Below are 25,138 nucleotides of genomic sequence, written 5' to 3' on the forward strand. Positions count from 1 at the left end.
TGTGGTTCCGGATATCCCACGTGCCTATTTTAGATAAAAAGAAATCAGGCCCCAAAAGTTTTATTGGGCCTAATCTGATATTTGGCCCAATATTCGAATTTAAAATCTCCCTAATCTTTTAATGAATTATAATATTTCATAAAAAAAATTAAATAATGAGGTCAACAAAATTGAATGCTGAATTGGCATATCAATATCAATCTTTTAATTAATAAAAGAAAATCAAAATCAAGATCATGTATGACTAATTGATTTCATCTATTTACACGTAACGTACTTGGATTTTACATATTAGTTGTTGAATCCTAATATCATACTTCAACCTACTTATCTATTGTCACATAATTTAATACTTGAATTATAATTTTTATTAATGATATTTTGATGTCTTCAACTAATTAAAAAATGCTAAACCACATTTTTCTCACAAAAATTTTCAAACTCTATAGGCTTATACTTTTCATTGGTTCTTAAAATCTCGAACAACAACTTTTCTTTACGATCAACGGTTTACACTTTTTAAACATCTCATATTCTTCTCTTTTCTTCCATGTCAAATATACCAAACTCATTCAGGAACTCACAACTAACAATTTAAACTTATTAAACACCTCCAATACTTTACTTTTCTTCTTTATTAAATATAACCACCTTCTTATGCTATGTTTATTAATAAAAAGTATAATATTAATAAAATAATACTACATACTCACTCCTTGATGTATAGAGTTTCACTTCTAACCACCATCAAAGCACCTTTGGAGGAACTTCACCATTTCTTTGGTATAAATGTTAATACTTTCATCTGCACTCTTTGAATTAATAATAGAAGCTTGTTATCATTTTTCACTACCTCCTTGTGCATCACCATGCTTAGAAAAGGATTATATTATACACCTGTAAAATTAAAAATGGTTAAATTTATAAAATGATAAAGTTCTAAAATATTAAAACCATAAAATTACAATAGATAATTGTGAAATGATGAAATAAAAAAAAATTAAATTTTAAAATTATAAAAATATGAATTTATAACTATGAAAGTATAAAATACGAAGATGTCGAATAACAAGGTTGTCAAATTGTAAATTTCTAAAAGTTATAAATTTGTAAAAATACAAGAATATAAAAATGTAAATGCAATGTTATTACATGAATATGAAGTAACAGATATTCGTGACTAAGTCATCCAGAATTCAAGTTTTTAAAAAGTTTTTAAGATTTGTAAGATGTGTGACAATAATTAAATATATGCTGTTTATTGGTTTAATAAAACTTGTGGTTTCTATTTTTGTCAATGAGACTCATTTTTATCGACTTTGTTTCGTATAAGATTCATTTTTGTTAGACTTTGTTTTAAGTGAGATTCAATTTTGTTGAATGTTTAATAGAGCTCAAATTTTTATAGTTTATGTTTAATTTAGTCATTTTTCATGAGACCATCTAAATTATTAGCGAAAGATTCGTGATCTTTTAATTTTCTTTTACATTTTTTCTTAATTAAGAAAAATTATCCATATATCCAGTTAGTATTGTGTCATGTGACAATATCAGTACCACGTGCCAAGTCAATATTAGTGTCAAGTGTCAGAGTTTTGTATTTGATTTCTATCTGTTTTATTTTTATTTAGTTTCCATTTTTGGTAATTTTGGTTCAATTCAAACTCAATTTTGTTCTGAATTGAAATTAAAGTTAATTTTTATTAAAATTCATATTTTTATTAAATATTTTTATTATTTTAAAACCAATTATAGAATATAGTTATTATATTTATGTTTAATTTTTTCTACACGTAAAAAAGAAGGTTAAAGAAAATTTAAAAATAATGAAGAATTATTCCTCTATATTTAAAAACAATAAAAAAAATTCATTCTAATTTAAAAAAAAATTATAATTTTTCTTATAATTTTAGAAATACATTATAATTCTCCTTCTAATTTTTAAAATAACAGAAGAAATTTCTTTCTAATTTTTAAAATAATAAATAAATTTCCTTCTAATTTTAAAAATAATGAAACTTTTTCTTCTAATTTAAAAATAATGAGTAATGTTTCTTCTATTTTTAAAAATAATAATAAAATTTCATTCTAATTTTAAAAACAATGAAGAATTTTCATTCTAATTTAAAAATAATCAAAATTTTCTTTTAATTTTAAAAATAATGAAGAAGTATCATTTCAATTAAAAAAATTAAAAATAATGAATATTTTTTCATATAATTTTAGAAATAATGAAAAAATTTTGTTCTAAAATCCAAATTAAATAAAATTAACAAAAATTGAAATTAAATTAAAAAAGATTAATAAAAACTGTGACTAAATTGAATAAAATTAATAAAAATTATGACAGACACTAACACATAATTTTAGTGTTGATACATTGATACTAATTTAACATGTAATACTAATATTAATTTAACACGTATCATTAATATTGACAAATGACGTTATTCTCACGTCAAATTAACAATATATTTCAAAAATAAGGAAGAAAAAATGTTTATGATTATTTAATACAGTATCTTCTTAGTTAAAGGTAAACTATTTTTATGAGTTGTTATTTTCTTATTTATATTATTCATTTATTTATTACTCAATTATTATTTGACTTTATTTATTTGTGTTAAGTAGGTTGTATGAACACAGTTATCCAAACTTCTTTTTTTTTACATAGCATAGATTTCTTTTATTTTTTCCTAAATAGCTTACTTTTCCTTATATTACTCAAACATGGTTTTGTATATAGGTCGGGTTTTTGGAGAATCGAATTTTAATTTTTGTTTTTGTCCATTTTCATCAAATTATCAATTATGAAAAACCGAATTCTGAACTAGTATTTTATTCTTGAATTTTTTTTAAAAATTACAAAATTAAATAAAATAAATTTTATTACAAGATAATGTAAAATATATTAGAAGTAGTGCATGGTTAAATATTTTATATTATTTAATTTTTTATTTTCTTTTATCTCTTTAAAATTGTAATAACATTTTGTTTTGAAAATTAATAATAAATTAGAAGGATTATTTTTTTATAAAAAATGATCTCATGATTAATTTCCAACACACAAAAAATATTACAAATATCAAAGAAATCAAAGAATTAAAATATTATATTTCTTTATTTTAAACTATCATTTTTTTATTTTCCAAAATTTTACAAAACATTACAAATATTACTACATTATTTTTATACATATCAAAACATTATATTTTTTAATTTAAAAATACTATCCTATTATCAATTCCTACTTCTTTAAGTCTCAACATCCAAAATAATTATTATCCTAAATAATTTAACCATAAAATTATACATTATTTTTTAATTTTCCAAAAAATTCAAACGATTACGACCTTACTTTTATTTTATTTTACTTCTTATTCTTTAAAATCAATATCGTATTTTTAATTAATTTGAAAAAGAAAAAGTTAAAAATCTAATTCAGAATTCGATCCCAAAAACCAAATTTCACCTAATTTTTTGGTGAAATTAAAAAACAAAAGGTCAGAATTCGACTTCTGAAGAATCGAATTATAACCTAAATGTAAAATCATGCTACTTGGATATAGAAATTCTTTGAGATTAAAATATAACCGACATTTGAGTAATGAATGAAAGATACGAATAAAAATGGTGCAGAAGAAAGAAATAGGTGTAAGAGTTTGCGTTGGCGTTTTACACTCTCTCTTGTCCCTGACGTCAGCCATGAGGCACAACGTAAATTACTAGACAGCCCTTGGCATGGGGACTTGCGCCACTCAAATGTGAACTCGCCATAAACGCGTGAACACGGAATCTTTTATTAAATATATCTATTTCTATAAATATGTAGGCACTTCTTCCCTGTTGCCTCCATAAAAAAAGAAAAGAATCCAAAGAAGCGTGGTGATTGTGAAGAAGAAGGAAGAGAAAGAGAACAATGGCGGAAGAGGGACAAGTTACCGGTGTCCACTCCGTGAGTGAGTGGAAGGAACATCTCAAGAAGGGAGAAGAGACCGGCAAGCTGGTAATGTCCAACTCTTTAACTTCCTCTCTACTTTCATTTTCCCCTTTGCTATGTGTTAATTTTCACAGGCATCATGCATGTTAGGGTTTTTCAATACCGAAATTCCTCTGTCTTTTGCCTTAAGAGGACGTATCTGCTCTGTTATTGTGAAATCGTTATTGGTTGGTAAGAGATCATTGTATTGTGTCTTCCATAGCTGTTCCCTCTCCTCCTGTTCTTTTTATAATTGATTTTCATCCCTTTCTTTAGATTTTGCCGTATTACCTCCTTTGTTGAATTCTCGTCATGAGTGTGGTTGTAGAATTATGATTACATTTTGTTGCTTATTATTAGCTTTTTGTTTTTTAACCTTGTTGCTACCTTTGAAAAGACTGTTTTTTGTGGTGATCTATCCTAAAGTTACTCAATCTGCTTTGATATTGGGAATTTTGTATTCTTAAAGGTGCTGTTTGATATATTTAATCAATTGAAGTTCCTGTGATGGAAGTTTCAATTGCATGTACTGCCTAGTAGAAAGAAAGGAAATATTTTGTAAGTCTGGGGTGTTGCTGTTTAGAAGTAGCTGCAGAGGATGTTGATCCCTTGAAAATGCCCTTGTTAGTGAACTTTTTAGCTGCCTTTGATTATTGAAGATCTGTGTCATGATTAGCACGATTTGTGATTCTTTAAAATGGTTTATGTTTGATCTGTGTCATTACTGGCTTGATTTGTGATTCTTTAAAATGGTTTTCTTTTCGTAAGGCAATTTTAAACCATTAAAAATACTGAAAGGAAATTTCTTTAATAGATTGTGGTGGATTTCACTGCTTCTTGGTGCGGTCCATGCCGATTCATTGCTCCAATCCTAGTTGAGATTGCTAAAAGGCTGCCCCATGTCACCTTTCTCAAGGTTGATGTAGATGAACTCGAGGTGAATATGACTATCTAAATGTCACTGAACATGGTTTAGTTTTTTTTACTCTAGATCCTAAAACACTATGAGGAATTTCCTAATTTAATCTTGCAATCACTTTGGTTCTTCAGTCTGTTTCGAAAGAGTGGGAGATTGAAGCTATGCCAACCTTCCTGTTCTTGAAAGAAGGCAAGCTGGTGGACAAGGTTGTGGGAGCCAAGAAAGAGGAGCTGCAAATGACAATAACCAAGCATGCAAATGCTGCTGCTGCTGCTGCTGGTAGTTCCATATGAATGAATGTGTTGAGAATAATAAATATATTTCTTCAGTCATTTTGCTTTTACTTATTTTTGAGTCTGTTTGGATGATTTCAGCTTGGATATGGAGTTAGTAAAACATGGACTGAGTTATGTGTAAATGAAATCGTTGCAGTGTCCCATTTGCAGTGCCCCTGCACATGTCACCATTAGTAGTATTGATTTTAATTTTAGGCGATAACTTAATATCTAAAAGATTAGATTGTGATGCAATTCAACTTATAACTACGAAGTAATTACAATGACCTATAGGAAACCAATAAATCGGCACGAAAATGCATCAAACCATGTTCTAGATAATATAACTGTTTCATCAAATATTATTATACTTTTAAGGAAATGAAATAATATAATTAATATAGCTGTAGTCAGACTCTGTTACAATATGATTGTTTCAATCCATGTTAGAAAAATAGATTTTTCTTTAGGCCAAACTAGTGTTCTAAGACAAAACCAAAGAAGACCAGGAGACAAAAAAAAGTCAAAAGAATGTTCCTATAGACATAATTGGAAGAGTATTTTGAAGGGAAGTTTTTGTCCCTAATTGCATGGTTCTCAAATCAATCCCAAGATATTGTAAATTTTGATAGAAATAATTTTGAAAGACATGGAAAAGGATACAAAATAATTTTGAAAGTAGTTTTAAAAATTAATAAAAAATAAAACTGAAATAATGTGGCTTAATAATCAATTAGATTTGTAAATGAAGAGTGGAAAAAGTAAAAGAAAACAAATAAAACTAGTTTTGAACTAAAATAGTTTTAAAAAGTTAACAACAAATAAATTTAAATAATATAAACATAACAATTATTTAGTTTAATAGTTAAATTTGGCATGATGTTAATCTAAACTAATTATTGTGAAACCCACTCAAATCAAATTGCAATGAATTTGATGTTACTTATAAAATAAACTAAATTATATCTTAATTATATTTGTTGACAAGGTATACCGATATTGTTAAATATCAAACAGTGCATAATATACTTCCATGTTACAGAGTTGTTAATAATTTTAAAGAAAAATGTTAAATAGAAGTCAAATGAATATTTTAAAAAAGTTAATAAAACCAACTTTATTTCTTAAACAATGTAGTAAACTGTCTATTTAAACTGAATCATCAAATTCTAGATTGTGTTATTAATTTTAAAAAATATACTTAAAAGAAAATCTAGACAAAGTATAAAGCATTTGTTTCTGTTTGGTTTAGTTTAGATGCATTATTCAAATTCAATTGTATCCTAATTTTACATTTGATTGAAATGTGTTTTCTTATTTTCAAAATCAAACAATAATATTTTCGTTTTCACTTTTTTCCTTTACATATCTTAAATAAACGCGTATATCTTCACGATGGTAGTTTTTTTGAAATAATTTTATTTTTCATAAGAAAAATTTATAAACTTTAAATTTTTTCATCTATTTTATATCACTGTTTGAGAAAGTAACTATCAATTCTAATAAAAACTATAATAAAAAATTAGATAATAATGAATTAGATAATAAAAACTATCATTTATTGACAATTAATATTGTCATTAATTGGTGACTAATGAATCAGACCTAACCGTAAACTCATTATAATTTATAAATATTTGTCTGACAAAGAGGACAGGTAACTTTTGAACTGAACTTTGAATTTTGATAACTAAATCTTGATTACAAGATTATTATGCAAAGTCACTGACTTAAGCGTCGGAGTGTCTTTTGTAGGCACCCCTCACAGCTTGGACAAAGAGAAGAGAGAAGACAACGCAACTGGATGATGGAGCGGACAACTTTGAATGTTTTGGATTAGGGTTCTAAATCCTGTCGAAACATTTTGGCGCTCACCGTGGGGCCGAATGAGTATCCCCATTGTAGTCACAAGGAGCAACGAGTAATGCCTCAAAAGGATGTCAACTCAACCTCAGACTCGTCCCCTCGGCCTCGTGAACTCGGTCATTCGGCCTCCCAGGTACTTAGCCAAATTTGGCATCAAATGTTCAGCCCGTCGGCCTCAACTACTCGGCCATTCGGCCTCACAGGTACTTAGCCAAATTTGGCATCAGATGTTCGACCCTTCGGCCTCAACTACTCGGCCATTCGGCCTCACAAGTACTTAGCCAAATTTGACATCAGATGTTCGGCCCTTCGGCCTCAACTGCTCGGTCATTCGGCCTCACAGGTACTTAGCCAAATTTGGCATCAGATGTTCGCCCCGTCGGCCTCAAGTGCTCGGCCATTCGACCTCTCAGGTACTTAGCCAAATTTGGCATCAGATGTTCGGCCATTCGGCCTCAACTGCTCGACCATTCGGCCTCACAGGTACTTAGCCAAATTTGGCATCAGATGTTCGGCCCTTCGACCTTAACTGCTCGGCCATTCGGCCTCAACTGCTCGGTCATTCGGCCTCTCATGTACTTAGCCAAATTTAGCATCAGATGTTCGACCCTTCGGTCTCAACTGCTCGGCCATTCAGCCTCACAAGTACTTAACCAAATTTGACATTAGATGTTTAGCCCGTCGGCCTCAACTACTCAGTCATTCGGCCTCACAGGTACTTAGCCAAATTTGACATCAGATGTTCGGTCCTCCGGCCTCAACAGCTCGGCCATTCGGCCTCATAGGTACTTAGCCAAATTTGGCATCAGATGTTCGGCCCTTCGGCCTCAACTGCTCGGCCATTCGGCCTCACAGGTACTTAGCCAAATTTGGCATCAGATGTTCAGCCGTTCGGCAAGGAACATTTCTCAACTCGGTGAGGCAGACTCTTCATGAGCTCTCACCTTGGTCTTAGGGCAAGCTCCTAGTGAACTCCTAAGACATAAACCGAGTAGGTGAGGTAGATTTCTTTCGTGAACTCTCACCTTGGTCTTAGGGCACGCTCCTAGTGAACTCCTAAGACCTAAACTGAGCAGGTAAGGCAAATTTCTTTCGTGAACTCTCGCCTTGGTCTTAGGGCACGCTCCTAGTGAACTCCTAAGACCTAAATCGAGTGGTGAGACAGTTTTCTTTTGTGAACTCTCACCTTGGTCTTAGGGCACGCTCCTAGTGAACTCCTAAGACCTAAATCGAGTGGTGAGACAGTTTTCTTTCGTGAACTCTCACCTTGGTCTTAGGGCATGCTCCTAGTGAACTCCTAAGACCTAAATCAAGCGGCGAAGCAAGCTCTTTCGTGAACTCTCGCCTTGGTCTAAGGGACACTTCAAAGGAATTCTTAGCGCAAAACCCGCTCGGATGATAAAGAACGCATGCTAGTATGAATTGAAACTCAGGTAAAATCCTCTGCCGATCGATATAACTTTATAAACCCAACGCAATATCAAAAATTTTGCTAGGGCCTTGGAGGCTTATGTTACTATGGGCTCATAGCCGACCGAACAGTAAAGGTGCAGATGAGTCGACCGACCGATGATACCTCCAGGTTAATGAACCGATCCGTAAAAACAGCCGTTAAGGTAATCAATAGTAATAATTGTCGGGGAGTTAATAAAAATAATTGTCACTTAGTGATAATTAATATTGTCATTCATTGGTGATTAATGAGTCAGACCTAACGGTAAGCTCATTATAATTTATAAATATTTGTCTGACAAGGAGGACACGTAACTTTTGAAGTGAACTTTGAATTTTGATAACTAAATCTTGATTACAAGATTATTACGCAAAGTCATTGATTTGAGCGTCAGAGTGTTTTTTGCAGGCACTCCTGCAGCTTGGACAAAGAGAAGAGAGAAGACAACGCAACTGGATGATGGAGCGGACAACTTTGAATGTTTTGCATTAGGGTTCTAAATCCTTATGAAAGAAGAAATAAATTTATTATATAAAACATCGAAATATCACTTTCTATTAAAAAAAACTTTAAAATAATATATTTATCAAAATTTTAAAATAATATATTTATGAATTTTTCTATTTATATACTTTTTATTTTTTTTTCATATGTTTAAAATATGAACTTCCAATAAACCTTTATTATATTTTTAAATGATCGATGATACAAATTATGGCAGGTTATCTAGTTAATTACTAAGACTCAACATATTTTTCATTATTTTGACAGTATTCATGCATTTATTTCAGGAAGAATGCTCTTAAAAAAAGGGATAAACCAGCTAGGAGAAAAGAAAAATAAGAAAATTAAGGAGAGACAATCTTATATAGCGAGAAGAGTTCGAGAACAGACCGACAGAGACAACCAAGGGCATCCGATAAAGAAAACACGAAGAACAAAAGCTTAGTGCGCTTACACTTGACGCTGACCAAAACATAAGACAAAGCAGAATGAAGGAACATTTACACTTGAAAAAGATTCCAAGGTTCCGAAGAAAGAAAAAGTGACAAGTTATCATGCATGGAAGGAACATTTTAGGAAGAGTTGTGATATGTTAAAGTTTTTAATATGGAAATTATTAAATTATAAATATATTAAAATTATGATTTTTTTTTAAATATTAAAAATAATTTTTACTTTTCTTCATTTCATTAACGATATCGTATTATAATGTTGGTAGAAAATAATTTTAAATAGCATCGACTAAAATTAATATATGTTGATATTAAAGAAAAATAATTGTGTTTAATTTAAGTTAAAAATATTATTGTTGTTGACAAATAAATATTAACTAATCTTACCTAGTAAATAACATTAGTCAATATGAGAAAAAAAATATTCTTGGTGATTAGAATTAAAAAATAATATAAATTAAAAATAATCTCACTTATATTGAGCCACTGAAAACGAATTGAAACAAGTTAACCCATAAATAAATAGCTTGACAACCCTCACTACATATGAAAAATATTACGGCAAGAGGCAATCAAGGATAATTAAGAATTAAGGTAAATAAATCCTACAGCAGGGTATACTTATGAAACACAGATCCACAACGGACAAAAGTCCATACAACACTATAAATAGAAAGGATCCATTATGTATCACAACTGATATAATTATCATATTATTTATTGACTTTATTTTCTCGTAGTGGCACTGTTCCACTTCAAAAATTACAGTATATTACTTGGATAATTTTAAGTACAACAGTGTCACTGAAAATAAATTGCATTTATTGCATAGTACGTATTTTTGACTTGAGCGTCCCGGCGATTTAGCAGGCTCTTCGGCTGAAGACTTGCATGATCAAGTATTTCATGCATCCTAAGACTGACATACTGAAAACATATTGTCGGTAAAGGAGTGAAGATACACACAGGAGTATAGTAGCACGTGTGTAATACGAGTACAATTCCACCTTGTAAATTAAAAAAAAAAAAAAAGTACTCTGGCTCAACTTTAAACATTAGACATATATTTAAACTTAATGATAAATATTTAATAATTGATATCTACAAGGACCCATGAATTGATTCTTTAATAGCATGTGCCTTTGATGTATACGCATGGTGTAGTCCTTAAGGACAATTGATGGCCATGAAAGTTATACCATACCATTGGGGTAAGCATATCAGAAATCAAAACCTCTTAAATCAATGCTTGGATGTGTGTTATTCAAGCTTTGTTTTCTCTTATTTAATTCTTTTGTAATTGTCCAAGTGGGATGCGTGATCCTATGACATGATGGCATTCCATATGAGAAGTTCTTCCTAAATACAATCACTTCATTCACAAGTACATAGGTCGTAGTTGAAAAGAATAAATTACTATAGATTACAGATAATCTGGGTACATCTTTTGCACCAATCACGTTGATCAAGAAGGGTTGAACCAGCTCAAGCTGATTTATTGCCAAGTCGATGACTTATTGTTTCAACCAATCACAACGAAAGCCATAGAATTCACAGTGCACACACGTTCTTATTCATGACCTGCCGAAGTATGTACCATTCTCTTAACCAAAGATATTTTCCAAGGATTTCCGCCTAATTCTTCAAACACTACGATCAAGTTCTTCGTTGGCTTTAGCCAGGACCTTGGAACGTGATACCTGCCAAATTTCAAACACAAAAACTGGTAAAATCTCTTCATTCAGTAGCATTGGATCTGGCACACTACAAAAAAAGGTTGTGGCATTATCATTACTATATCTGGAGGGTAATGATACCGACACGACCAAAGGTAAACACACAAAATGATAAAAGGTTGCGCACTATTTTTTTCACGTGACACTGACATGTCAGACTGCACTAGTTCAACGGCTCCAAACAGTAACAAAATGCTAAAGACTCAATAATAAAGCAAGCTATCAGTTTATATGATATCCTTTACAGAAGAAAAGAAGTACCATCGTTGAGTGGGTTGGCCACAACCAAGTTGGCATTTTACAGGGCGAAAGCCTCCAGAATAGGTGCAAGAATTACAATCACCCTTTGCATAGGCCAACCAATATCTCCCTATGCTCTGTCTGTTTATCCATACTTGACCCTTACCCATGCTTTCTAGGTCCAAAGCCAGTGGTTCCTTTCCACCAGGTGCATCAAAATAAGCCTGCAGGTTCCAACTTAATATTAGTAAGCTTCTAGTTCAAATCTTACAACTAAGAGAAATGTGAAATGTAATAAATAAATGATGTGATAGAAACAGATAAACATGAAAAATATTGTTAGATAGACTGTTGTATGAATAACACAGATCTTATTATATAAATAAACCAGTAACTATTCTCTCACCTTGTACCATTTCAATTGCGACCGACTTTGTGTACCTTGTGATTCTTGGACCCAATCAACAGACGACACCCCATTGGGAGACGCCAAATTCATATCCTCTCCTCTTAGGCCAACCTATTATAATTAGAAAACATTTTCTGGTCCCATGAATTGTATGACTAGCTTAAGAATACATATGTTAGACTAGCAAGTTTGAGTGCATCAGACCTTGTATGACCACTTATTCCATGTTAAATCTTTCTGTCCCTGGTCAAGACCGTGTAGCAAGACTGGACCAGTGATCCCTGTCTCCCATGTTTCATAATGCCGACCAACGTTCTTCCAGTGAAAAACAGAAAGTCAATCAATGACCAGTAGCATAATGGCCGAGCAAAGCAATGTACTAAAAATACTAACTAGAAAATAATAGTCCATTTCAAGTTGGATTTACAAGCTTGGTACTCAGTACTAACAGGTAATCCAACAGTCACGCTGAGAAGAGCAATTTTATTTGTTCCAGCGTGGAGATCTATAGGTCCATTGAATGTGAAACTTCTCTGCTCCCTTGTTCCAAAAGCCGACCCTGAAAAAGAAACCGTTCATCCACAGTTTAACTTAGAATCATTCAATACGCAAAGTTGCAATTTGCGAACAAAGGAACTGCACGTTCAACTACACAATCGGAAAAACCTGAAAATTGCCCATTAACGAACACATGAACAGCGTCTCCAGATGACTGCACATTAATGCTGGGTTTTTTTCCATCTCGAAGAAAGGTTTCTGATGAACTTATGTCAATGCTGCACCATGCCAACCAGAAAAACAGTAAGATTATAGGCTGAAGCTGACAAGGTAGGATAACAGAATCTATCTGACAAAGAATTTAAATCTGAAATGACAAAAGTGGTTAAGTTCAGGGACTTCTTGAAAAATAAAACAACCAATTTCTTCATCATAAATCAGCATCCTGTTCCAATAGGCATTGCATAACTTATTTTGTCATTATGCAGACAACACCAAAATTCAATTCATTTGGTAGCCTTTTGAAAACAACGACATATAACTTTTAAATCAAGCAACCTACCTGGTTATGTACCATAGGTAGTCACTGGTGTCCCTGGTAACGTTGAGTTGTTCTAAGAGTCCAGGAGATGTAATCCTTGAACTCTCAGCCAGAGAAGATATATCTTCATCATAGCTCTCCCATGAGAACAACTTAGTACTGACAGGAAGCATTTTTACCTCTGAAGTTTGAACTCTCACCTTCATGAAGAGACAACAATACAGTCAATTTCTTTGTGCAAAGGGAAAGGCTGACAATAAATAATACAGATGGGCAAAAATTGTTTTCATCACACTTCGTAGCTTTAAAAGGTCTCGTGAAGTATTCTTACTTTTGCAGTATTAAATACATCAGTTTTGCAATCAGGAAGGATGCTGATGGACCAAGGGGGCAAATCATACTTCCTGTTATTGAATGTCACCGTAGCAGCAGAGTTTGCATTATAGTTTGCTAGAAAAGCTGCACATGTTCCAGTACCTGAAGAGTATACATGAGCCTGGAAAATTTCCAAGCACAGAGACAGGACTAACTTATCATAAACAAGCAAAAAATGTCAAGAGGACAATTGCTTCACATCAGAGGCAGCTTGCCTGCTGTTGATTTCCTAAGGACGCAACAGTGGGATCCGAAGAAACCAAAGCATGTTCACACCGTTTGATAGCTCTATGAAGCTCCTTCAAATGACTGTATTTTGGTTGCCTGATCAAACCTAAACACAACACAGCACATTTGGTTAGGATGCAACAAAATATAATATGTAAACTATCTTTGTGACCGCAACTTATGGAACATAATCCAATGCCAGACTGTGCATTTTAAATACTGAAATAGTACAATTGATTTAGTATAAAGATCATATGCAAAAATACTTTTACTGAAGAATGATGATACATTATTTCGTAGCCTGGGATGTCATTAAAAAATAAACTTCAACAGAAGAGCTATGATACACAGCCCAGTAGTAACTGTATCTATAAGTGGCGATGAATCACAGAACAAACAAATAATATAAAAAAAGATACTCATTATAAGCATAGTTTTCTCACCATATTCATCAATTGGAGCGTCATAGTCATAGCTTGTAGTAATGAATGGGCCTCCAGCTGATCGTCCAAAGTTAGTTCCTCCATGATACTATCATTTTTCATTAAGATCATAGGCGAGATTCAGATTTTAAAGTAAAGCAACCTATGTTTCATCACAAGAGAAAAAACAACCGAGCCTTATCCAAGTAATTGAGGGATTCTTTTATAAAATAGTAAGAAAAACTAGAAGGTGGCCAACCATGTAATAATTCACATATGAGCCACCCTTTTGAATGAAACGAGCAACTGCAAATGATAGATCCTGAACTGGTCGCTGGTGAATTGGGCCACCAAAATCTGTAAACCTTGTGATCATAGGAAAAAATTACCCATCCGAATCTAAAGTTACAGAACCAACTTCAAATGTAATACATTGTACAGCTTACCAGCCACTCCAAGACTCAGTCCACATGCTAGGCTTGTATGGTTTATTTGGAGCGAAATCATCACAGTAAAAACCATTACATGAATTGATCTGTAACGATAATTGGATAGATCATATTCAACCCTCAAACAAAATAATAAGGAAGCAAATGAAACAAGCAAGAGAAGGAGAGAACTTACCACGGGATCTGGGGCATCATTTTGCTTGCACATCACCCAGGGCACTCCTGTACCCAATCCAACAGCCATGCTTGCAGCCCAGTTTAAGTACGCACGACCAGCAGCTCCCATTGCCCTGCTCTCTGGTCCGTACTCATTCTCAATCTACAAAACACGAGAGAGAAAAGAACACGATTTAAGATTGTCTCCTGAAATAGTGATCATTGGTATGAATACAAGTGAGCGGCAGGTCAGTTTTTTGAGTATTTCTTCACTTATACCACACAATGAAGTGAATCGCATACCTGAGAGAGAATTATTGGACCGTTCTGAGACTGAAACAACTTCTCAGTCTTCATCATCTGGACAATTTTCTGCGTGAAACCTTGCATTGCTGCCTAAGATTGAAAAACGGAAAAGTCAGATTATCCAAGACCTGAGTCAACTGAGAGAATCCATGTGAATGAAATGCAAATCCAACCTTGAAAGGCTCATTATCCGTTCTGAAGCTCACACCAGGAACATACTTCAACCATACAGGAATTCCTCTGAAGTACACCATTAAAGAACGACATTAAGAATCACAACCAAATCTCACATTAACAGAGGGATAGAGAGATATGGATTATGGAAGAAAAATGTACCCAAAGTTCCACTCAGCGCACACGTAAGGTCCAATCCGAAGGTTGGCATAAAGTCCCACCTTCTGCACCGTCTTAATAAACCGTACTAGATCATACCTTCCTTCAAAATTATACTGCAACCCAACATAAAAAATAATCACAAAGAACCAGAAAAATGTTACTTTTTTTAAAGTAAAGTTGATTAAAGGGGAGAGAGGAAGATCCAGAGTAGTACATTGCCAGGAGATGGTTCATGGACATCCCAGAAGACATAAGTGTCTATGACATCAAGGCCTCCATGTTTGGCCTTCCTAATTAGATCCTCCCACATCTGAAATCACATAATTTGAAGCAAACAAAACAACACGGAGGTTGAAAGTTGAAACACAAAAAATAAAGAAAATGGGAGACATAAATACCTCAGGGGTGCTTCTGGGATAGTGAATGGAGCCAGAAATGAGGATTCTCCTTTGGCCATTGATGAGAAGAGACTTTCTATCATAGGTGACATTACAATGTATCAGCTGAGAACCAACAAACAAGAGCGTGAAAAACAAAGAAAGTAACTTGGAAACTGAATTGGTAATGGCTTCCATGTGTCTAGGCTTAGGCTTTAGCAAGCCGAGTGGAGGGAAATATCATAAAAAGAACAAGGTTTAGCCGTTGGTTGAGGTTCTCCACTTCGGTGTAATCTATGATCTGAAACACTTTCCACCACCAGCAACCATGGATGCTGCCACTGGAAAGAAGTTCCACTCCCCTACCCCTTGCTCTGTTTCTTTATTAATTATTTGTCAGATTTGGGATTCTCTTAAATGCATTTTTTAATTGTGTTCTTTTTTCCTTGACATTGATACTAGTTTCTTTAGTTGAACTGTCACTCACTTTCCTAGATTTTCCCCATTTATTATTTAATCATTTTTTAAAAATCTTAATGACTTCTTATTGGTTAATATTTGAAATGTAAATGATTACCATGAACTTTTTTTTAAACGTGAACTTTGTGTTATTTTCAAACAATATGTTATAGATTTATCATGTTGCGTAAATTATAGTGAGAAATAATGTATTTTATTAGGAGAAATGAATTGTACGCTGTAGAAAGTCATGGAGCTCTGTGTGATTCAGTGATGAAAAAGTGAGAACATATTTTGAGGAGTGCATTCTGGGACGCCATGTAGGTATTGCCGCCAACTACTCTTTCTTGTTTGCATATATGTCTCCATCCGCTTTTTCAAGCAAAACATTAAATAATTTTTAAAATTTACTACCGTTAAACATTCCAAGCTTCAAATTGCTACATTACTCGTCATTGTATTTTTAAATTTCGTAATTAATAAAACTACCTAACTTTTTTTAAAATGTAGAACAGTGAAACGGGATAGGGTAATTTAAATATAATTTCAACGAAATTAAAAATATACACTGGATTTAACTTCCAACGCACAAAATTTAACTTTTAACTAAAACAAATTAACAAAGCATAAAAAACTTACAAAAATCATGGGAGTGCTACGCTACTTCCGTTGTACGTCTTAAAAAGTCATCACGATTTATGATGATTTCAGTAACTATTCAATTGACCTTTTCAGAAGTCATTAATATATTACGAATTATGGAGAACACAATAATAATAATAATAATAATAATAATAATTTATTGAATAGTCTTTTAAATTCAGATAAATCAATTTTGATATTACCTTATTATTGTAAATAATATCAGTAACTTTCTCATTCATATTTATATGAAAAACTTAAAAAAAATAATAAATGAATCAGAAATTCAACAAATACTTTCATTTGGAATCCTTATTATCATGCCTCTTCTGAATTCTATTATCTTTTAGATTAAATTTTCTTAAGCGGACTATTTTTAATGCTTTTGGAGTGTAAAAATGAAAAAATAATATATATATTTTAGCTTTTTTAGATAAATTATCGTTCAAATACTTTTGTGTTGCGTGCAAGCAATGCTTTTGTTTAAATCGAAAACCCACATATTTCTTCCAAACATATCACTTATATTTTCTATTTAGTCCCTTTAATTTAAGTCCCTCTTCTCCTCGTTTTTAATAATCATTAACACTAATATGAATCAATCACAAAATGACACGTAGATAATAATAAAAGGTTGTAAAAAAAATGTTGTCAAACCACCCCAATATATATAAAACCACTAAAAACAAAGAAAGCAACCCTTTTATTTAAATTGAAATCAAGTTAAGTGGTTATTTCTTATTATAAAAGAATAATCAGTGTTGTAAAAGAACCACCCAACTTACTATTTTTTCTTGTAATTATCATTTAATATATATTAACACTGATATGTAAAACATAATCGTAAAATCATGAATACATTTAATAAGCAGGACTTTTGTTATATAAATGAAATCTAATTCCTTTAAGATTAAAATAATCGATAACTATTTATCCAAAGTCAATTGGCAGACTCTGTATAATTGATTTCAAATAATTATTAATATTGCTATAGTTTATTACATATTTAGTATAACAAGTTATTATATATTTTTTATCATGATTACATGCGTTAGCCAAAACAGTATAGTTTTAGTTTTTATATTTTATTTATAATTTCGGTCAATAATAGTTCTACTTTTTATCCATAATTTTTAGTTCATAATTATAAAAAAAAAAATTGAAAAAAAAATTACAATAAATAAATGTTTATAATAAAGTAACATATGTTGTATATGTTTGTAGAATTTATTTTTATACATGAATTGAATAAGAGAGAAATGATGATGCATTAAATATATTTTTAATTTCATTAATAATAGTATTCATAATAAGACAATTATTTACATTTTATTACAATTTAATCGTGTCTTTAATCCTTAAAATTTTAGATACATTTGATGTTATTATTCCAAAAGAAAAAAGTTCTCAAATTGCATTAGTATTTTATTACAACATTACAATCTTTAAATATAAAGGGGATGTAGCTCAGATGGTAGAGCGCTCGCTTAGCATGCGAGAGGTACGGGGATCGATACCCCGCATCTCCAAAAGTATATTTTTTTAAACTTATGGGCCTCGAACTATACTTATTTGAATTTATGTTTGACCCATTTAATTTTCAGTTATGAACTTCTTTTTAAAGTTATGGGCCTCTCGTACTATACTTATTTGAAATTTTGGGCCTCCTAAGATTATTGATTTGTTAATTGAGCATTTAATTTTCTGTCATGGACAGGGGATGTAGCTCATATGGTAGAGCGCTCGCTTAGCATGCGAGAGGTACGGGGATCGATACCCCGCATCTCCAAAACATGGTGTTTTTGAAGTTATGGGCCTTGAACTATATATTTTTGAAGTTATGGGCCTCCCTAGACTTATAATTTGTTAACAAAATCGGCCCATTTTAATTATAGGACAGGGCATGTTTGCATAGGACTTAATAATTTTCTATATGGGTGTTGCTCCCTCCACCACCACAGCCTTCTCCCTCCACCTCCCCTTTACTATTTTGCCCCTCAGTAAAATTTTATTTTTAGAATTATTGTTTTTAATTTTACTCATTTATAACATATTTCACTGATAACCTACGTAGTTCCTTGTATGAGTAAAATATTTTTCTGCAAAGCTCAGTGATCGTGAAAAGAATTATCAAGCAATCTTCCTCTTGCTTTCGGTGCAGTACGTGGTGCAGTGCGTTTGTGGTGTAATGTGCTTGTCGTGGTTCCTCTCCAGGTACGTAGTCATAATCCTTCCAATAATCTTAAACCCTAAACCCTTCCAATCATCCTTCCAATAATCTTTCCAATAATCCTTTAACCCTAAAACGTAAAATGAAAACGAAGCCTAAACGGATGACATCCTTCAACGGATGTCAACATCCGTTTAAGGCAAAACGGATGTCGACATCCGTTTCGCCTTAAACGGATCCGTTGAAGGATGTCATCCGTTTAAGCTTTGTTTTAATTTTATGTTTCTGTTATTATTTTATTAGATATTTTAATATTTTGATTTATTATTTTTGAATATCTTTTTAATGTATTTTAATAATGTATATTTATATTAGTTTATATTTAAATATTAAAATAATAAAATAATAAAAATAAAAAATTTTAACTTTAAGAATATAATTGGAATTAAAGATAATTGGAGAAGTGGAGGAAGAAGGCTGTGGAGGTGGAGGGAGCAACACCCTTTCTATATCAACACCGGCCCATTCTATTTACAAAGGTTTTTTGTTCACTTTTTCCTCTTCATGTTTTCAAATTCTCGCTTGAATCTTCTACTTTTTCACATATTTCAGAAAAAATAGTTTCTGTAATAATGTGTACAAAAATTTACATGGTAAAGGTACCAGTAGTTCGAATATTTTACAAAAATCTAAGGAAAATAAAAGAGATTTTACATGTATTAATACCATATGGCATTAAGGTCAATGCTGTTATTTCATCGGATGGTGAGTTTACCATAAAAATTAATTTCCATCATATAAGAAAATGAATGCAAGTTAATCTAAAGCAACCTATAAACAGAATAGTACAATATGAAAACATTTATTTATCATTACTTTCGAATCAGCTTCTCCCTCATATTTTCGTCTCTAAATTTTTCAATAAAAAAAATATAAATTTAAATTGCTGAACAATAAACGACATGCAAATTAATGGAAGGTGAATTTAGTATAGTTCAAATTTTCATCCGAAGAAATATCAGCATTTAATTTATATAAAAAAAGCTACAAACAAAGCGAGGAAGCTGACATACAGAAAACAACAAATTGAAGATTGTTAGTTTCATTTATTTTCTTCAGTCTTACTCTTTTGTTGTATTCCTATGTAAAGTAAACCAAGAGCATTATTATTTTAGTAAAATATCATCCGATTCATATGGATATGACGTGTTGTCTACTGATTTTACAGAAAAAAGAATGGTTTAATTACTAAGAAAGGAACTGTTTAAAAAACTATTTCACTTATTTTTAATATTTTTTTGTCAGTATTATTATTATTCTTTAATTATTCATCGTCATTAAAATTGAAAAAAAAAACTAAAAAATCAGCACAAATTTAATTATGAAGAGGTTTTCAATTATAAAAAAAAAAGTTTAATGTTTTTCCTTTTTCTTTTCCGTAAACTACGTGTACCAAACTGACAGAAAGTATTATTTTTTGTATGTTATAAGTCAAGTGCTTTTTACATAAATTAAAAGCACTTGTAATAACAAAAGACAAATTGCTCTCTTTAATTCTTGTTATTACGCGATTTGATTAACGAAGATGTCACTGAAGCAGTGAGAAAAGTTCCAAGCATTAGCAATATTTGTTTATTTAAAACGAAATTAGTGGAGCTAATGAGTCCAAAATTAGAAGCACACGAAATGAAAAGGGTTTGGAAGTGCAAATAACGACATGTAAACATGTTCAGTATTCATTAATTAGGTCAATTTTTTTGTTGGAAATGTAGATGATTGAGTTGAGCGTGATTAGATGAAATGTTTGGTTCCTTTCTTTATATAGAGAAATACTAATCTATGAATAACTGGCTCTGTTGTCATAAAATTTAGACAGATTTGATGTTTGGCATGTTGTCACATGGATAATTGTACTTTATGTTTGCAAGTTGATCAAACATTTAAGAACAAAGAAACAGATAAAATTCCTACGATACACCTATGTGGTAGTAGGCGTTGAATTCCATGTAACCTAAATAATATAATTATTAACAGTCTTAAACTAAATTTTAGAAACCAAGATTATAATAATTATCAAATGATTAAAAAATAAAATTAATTCAATTTTACAAAATTAGTTTACAAAAATAGTTTCATTTATTTACACATTGTAAAATTATCTTATTTTCGACTAATATAAGATTTTCAAATATTGAAACATATGCATATTTATAATATATATATATATATATATATATATATATATATATATATATATATATATATATATATATATATATATATATATATATATATATATATAATTTATCGATGATACTATAAGTTCAATCAATAATAAATCTTTTAATAAAATAATATAATAAGTTAAATAAATAACAAATCTAATTATATCATATATTGTTAAAAAATAAACTTTAAATTTAACTCAAATTACAAAACTAATTTGTAATAAAATGTTTATACCTCCTTTATATATATATTAATTATGAAATCGCTTTATTTTTTTTCAACAAATATCACAATTACCAATAAGTATACAATAATTTAAAAAATGAACACGCATTATATTTAAACAAATCTAATTTGTGATTTTATGATCATGAATTGTAGTTAAACTTAAAATTAATCAATTAAAATTAATATAAGGGTCATTAAATGTTCACGTGTTATGCTATTATTACTTTGGACCACATGTAAGGTGATGGTTTTAAACCATGTAATAAATTTCTTCCGGATAAATATATAGTTTGTCTTTCGTTCTTTTAACATTTAGAAAATACGTTTTATTTATTGAAGTTACATAATAGTAAAACATAAATAAAGTGATATAATATGATCATGGTAGCATAATTCGACACGTGGTTACTAGCTTTTAAGTGTTGGTACAATACTCTTTGTTAAGTGGTCTTCTTTTAGGAATTAGAACATTTTTTTTTTAAATCAAGAGATTAGAAAAATTATCATTAAAATATATTTATTTCAAATTCTGGAGGTCGAAACACAATAGAAAAAAAGAGCAGTAATATAATATCATATTCAAATTAACTTTTATCGATGGATTTAGCTTTCTTAACATCGAAGTTACAATACTTTTAATAGTATTGTAGTTTTATACACTATTTTATGTCAAAATTGCAATATTTTAAATTACGATACTATTAAAAATATTTTTTAAATAAAATAATATAAAAATTATAATTACAATTTTTTAATTTAAATATTTTACATATAAAATACTTATTTAACAAAAAATTAAAAAGGTTAGTTTAAGCCATCTATAATCTAACAAGATGATAAGTGAAAGGGATGAAAATGAGCTAATAAATTTTAAAATGTCAACTCAATTCACCCATGTTTTGTTTGTCCTTCATCCAAGTATTTCCATGTGAACACTTATTTACAGATTAGATTGTGATATCCACCCACCACCATTTTAGTCAAACAAATATATTTTAAAATACAATTAACCAAAAAAAAATTGTAGGGAAAATAATTATTTGAACTTAAAAAAAATATAGAAGTTAAATATGTTTTTAAATAATAAATTTCATTTTCAACAACTTGTGATGGCTGCAAAGTAATTATTGAAAGATTGACCTCTTGTTGTATAATATATATATAAATAAATAAATAAAGGATTTGTTAACTTATGTAATCTGTTAAAGCTACTAAATTTTAGTTGATAAAAATATTTTTATTCATAAAAAAGTCATACTTTAAATATAAAAATATTTTAATAACTTTTTTTAATTTAAAATAAAAAAATATAAAATTTTAAAATTATTTAAATATCTCTAAGCTTAAAATTTTTCTCAACTAAAATTTAATACACTTGAGGTTACGTAAATTAGAACATATATATATTTATTTATTTATTGTGTTTGATTTATTCATATTAGATTGGTAGGAGAATTTTATATAAATATATATAAAGAGTTTCCTGTGGTAAAATATGTGTTGTGAGGAATCTAAAAGGTCCTTTGGTGAAATAAAATGAATAAATAAATATAATAAAGAAGAGTTATGAGGTGGATTTGGAATATGTAGAAAGATGAATGTTGATAGAAACGTTAAAGTAAGAAAAAAAGTAACCCTAATTATTCCCCGGAGGAAAAGGTGACACCAAACACAACAAAACAACCATACAAGGATTCTTCTTAGGCACTTGGAACTGAGCTGTAAAAGTTATCAAAACAAAAAACAATCATTTCTTATCTTTTTCTCTTTGCATTAAGACATTTATTTATTTGTTTCTTATTTATTTTTTTCAAACTTTCCAAAGGCAATATGTGGGCAGATATCTCGAGTCACGATTCACCCACACTTTAGAAAAAGCATGCCTAAGTTAATAAAAAAATAAAAAGTAAAACGTGAAAAGTGGAAGAACCTAACTCAGTAAGGAATCATAATTCGCATTAAGAGAAGAATATAAAAAAGTGATTCTTCTTTGTACTTTGGGCGCACGTTAATCACTTCTTGCATGCCATGCACTCATCGCCTCCGACAAACTCCAATATTCCAATACACATTTTACAAATTTCATTTCATTTTACTTCTTAGTTCACTTTTTTTTTTCTTTAAATTCTAAAATTATGCATCAATATTTAATAATTAATTAAGTATAACGTTTCATTGAACAGATACGATGATTAACTCGTTTAATTTATATACGCCATTGTTGATATTAAGCGAATTTTAACTCAATTTAATTTTAAAATATTTATTTTATTAATTGTAATCATCATAGTATTACTAATTATATATATATATATATATATATATATATATATATATATATATATATATATATATATACACACACACATGTGTGTATGTATGTATTTTAATTTAGTCACAATATTTACATTTTTCACTGTATCATTTACATTTTTTTTACTCATAATATTTAGTCAACTGTCTCTGCTTAAATATATTTTTAATCTTTATTTTTTAATTAACATCAATCATGGTTAAGTTCGGTCTCCCTATTTTCTCGAAGATGAATTTGATCCTCATATTAAAAAAAAGAAAACTGAGACTTAATGTCTTCTTTTTAAGAATAAATGATATTTCATTACAAAGTTAAAAATAATTAAATTTATGTGTTTTCAAAGTTTGAAAGCTAGATTTGTAAATATAAAAATATTACTATGTTTGGCCAAAATTGTAGGTAATAAAACACTCCTTTTTAAAAAAAAAATGTATCAAATATATGTACGTGAAAGTTAATTATAAACAGAAAAAAATTGTAATGATACGGTGAATATTAAAACGTCAGACATATTTCTAAATTTCTATAAAATATTATGTATAAAATGAGAAAGTAACAAACTTTTAGAATTGTTTCAAAAGCATGCTTTTATATATATAGTTCCTTTGCAACTGTAAAAATGGCTTACGATGTCATAAACTATTTTGAGAGTACTATAATAGTTTTATTGATAATCCTTGGAAATGAACTTAGATTGCAATTAATAAGGTTTAGAAATAAGAGTATATAGTGGTAAAAATGTTAAGAAATGAAAAGAATTATGGAGATGAAACCTGCAAACTGGCCACTTGCATAAAGTGTGGTTGTTCCTTTCAAGGTTAAAAGGTCAGAAGATCCCCAACAAAGATCTTGGGATAGATTTTACCAGTTTGTTTATTAATTTCTGACAATGAAAAAGGCTGTCTTGGCCTTTGGTAAACATAAACATATACTATAATATCAGTAGCAAGTAGCGGTAAGGTTTCACTCAACATTTGAAGATCGAAACATGGAAGACATGATTGAATAATTCAGGCACATCTCTCATAGGATTTGTTTCTTGTTGCTTTGTCATCAACTGTTTACTAAGGAAATGTTGGTGCATTGATGAAAGAACCAAATGCAGCAACATATTGTATTTGTATGACGTGAAAGATGGTTAGATATATGTTTTCGATGAGAAATAATAAGGTAATATATATTTACATTCATTTGATATATATAATAATATAAAATAGTTATAAATAATTTTATTTTTTTAGAATTTTTTTAAAATATCAAATAAATATAAAAAATTTGTGTGTGAAAATATCATTTATATATCACGAGACATAAAAAACACTACCTGTGTTTGAGACAGAGAAAGGAAAATGCCAATTTTGTGTGTGCTATTTTCTCGACAAAGCCTGGTCCCAAACACTCTATTATATGCATGCATATCTATTCAATAATTAATCTCATGCAGGATCTTGTCCCAACATATACTTTTTAACTTATAATAATAATTATACAAAGTTTATACTCAGTGTTTTTTTTTTTCTTTTTCCTTTCGAAAAAGCATATAAATATGATGAGAATTACTAAAGTGTGTCATTC

The 25,138-nt window shown here is 30.2% G+C and overlaps 2 protein-coding genes and 2 non-coding genes across 4 annotated transcripts; 3 read left to right on the plus strand and 1 right to left on the minus strand.

Moving 5' to 3' along the window:
* Positions 1–3,832: 3,832 nt before the first annotated feature.
* LOC148191577 (thioredoxin H-type 2-like) lies at positions 3,833–5,337 on the plus strand. Its single transcript, XM_088101012.1, has 3 exons — positions 3,833–4,006; positions 4,794–4,916; positions 5,030–5,337. The coding sequence occupies exons 1-3, from the start codon at positions 3,920–3,922 to the stop codon at positions 5,189–5,191; spliced, it is 372 nt and encodes a 123-aa protein (XP_087957138.1). The 5' UTR covers positions 3,833–3,919; the 3' UTR covers positions 5,192–5,337.
* Positions 5,338–10,704: 5,367 nt separating this feature from the next.
* On the minus strand, positions 10,705–15,944 carry LOC124842924 (beta-galactosidase 3-like). The gene is made up of 18 exons (XM_047319536.2): positions 15,543–15,944; positions 15,359–15,454; positions 15,145–15,257; positions 14,982–15,048; positions 14,806–14,898; positions 14,522–14,665; positions 14,344–14,432; positions 14,157–14,262; positions 13,919–14,006; positions 13,463–13,581; positions 13,204–13,368; positions 12,894–13,072; positions 12,500–12,609; positions 12,283–12,392; positions 12,038–12,148; positions 11,831–11,944; positions 11,446–11,648; positions 10,705–11,148 (listed from the first exon to the last, which is right to left on the minus strand). The coding sequence occupies exons 1-18, from the start codon at positions 15,717–15,719 to the stop codon at positions 11,019–11,021; spliced, it is 2,214 nt and encodes a 737-aa protein (XP_047175492.1). The 5' UTR covers positions 15,720–15,944; the 3' UTR covers positions 10,705–11,018.
* Positions 15,945–18,078: 2,134 nt separating this feature from the next.
* Positions 18,079–18,151, plus strand: TRNAA-AGC (transfer RNA alanine (anticodon AGC)). The gene has a single exon. It is a non-coding gene; the product is annotated as a tRNA-Ala (tRNA).
* Positions 18,152–18,338: 187 nt separating this feature from the next.
* TRNAA-AGC (transfer RNA alanine (anticodon AGC)) lies at positions 18,339–18,411 on the plus strand. The gene has a single exon. It is a non-coding gene; the product is annotated as a tRNA-Ala (tRNA).
* The last annotated feature ends 6,727 nt before the right edge of the window (positions 18,412–25,138 follow it).

Source organism: Vigna umbellata, chromosome 10 (genome assembly GCF_029865625.1).
Source record: "Vigna umbellata cultivar VRB3 chromosome 10, Vumbellata_1.0, whole genome shotgun sequence".
Classification (NCBI taxonomy): Eukaryota; Viridiplantae; Streptophyta; class Magnoliopsida; order Fabales; family Fabaceae; genus Vigna; species Vigna umbellata.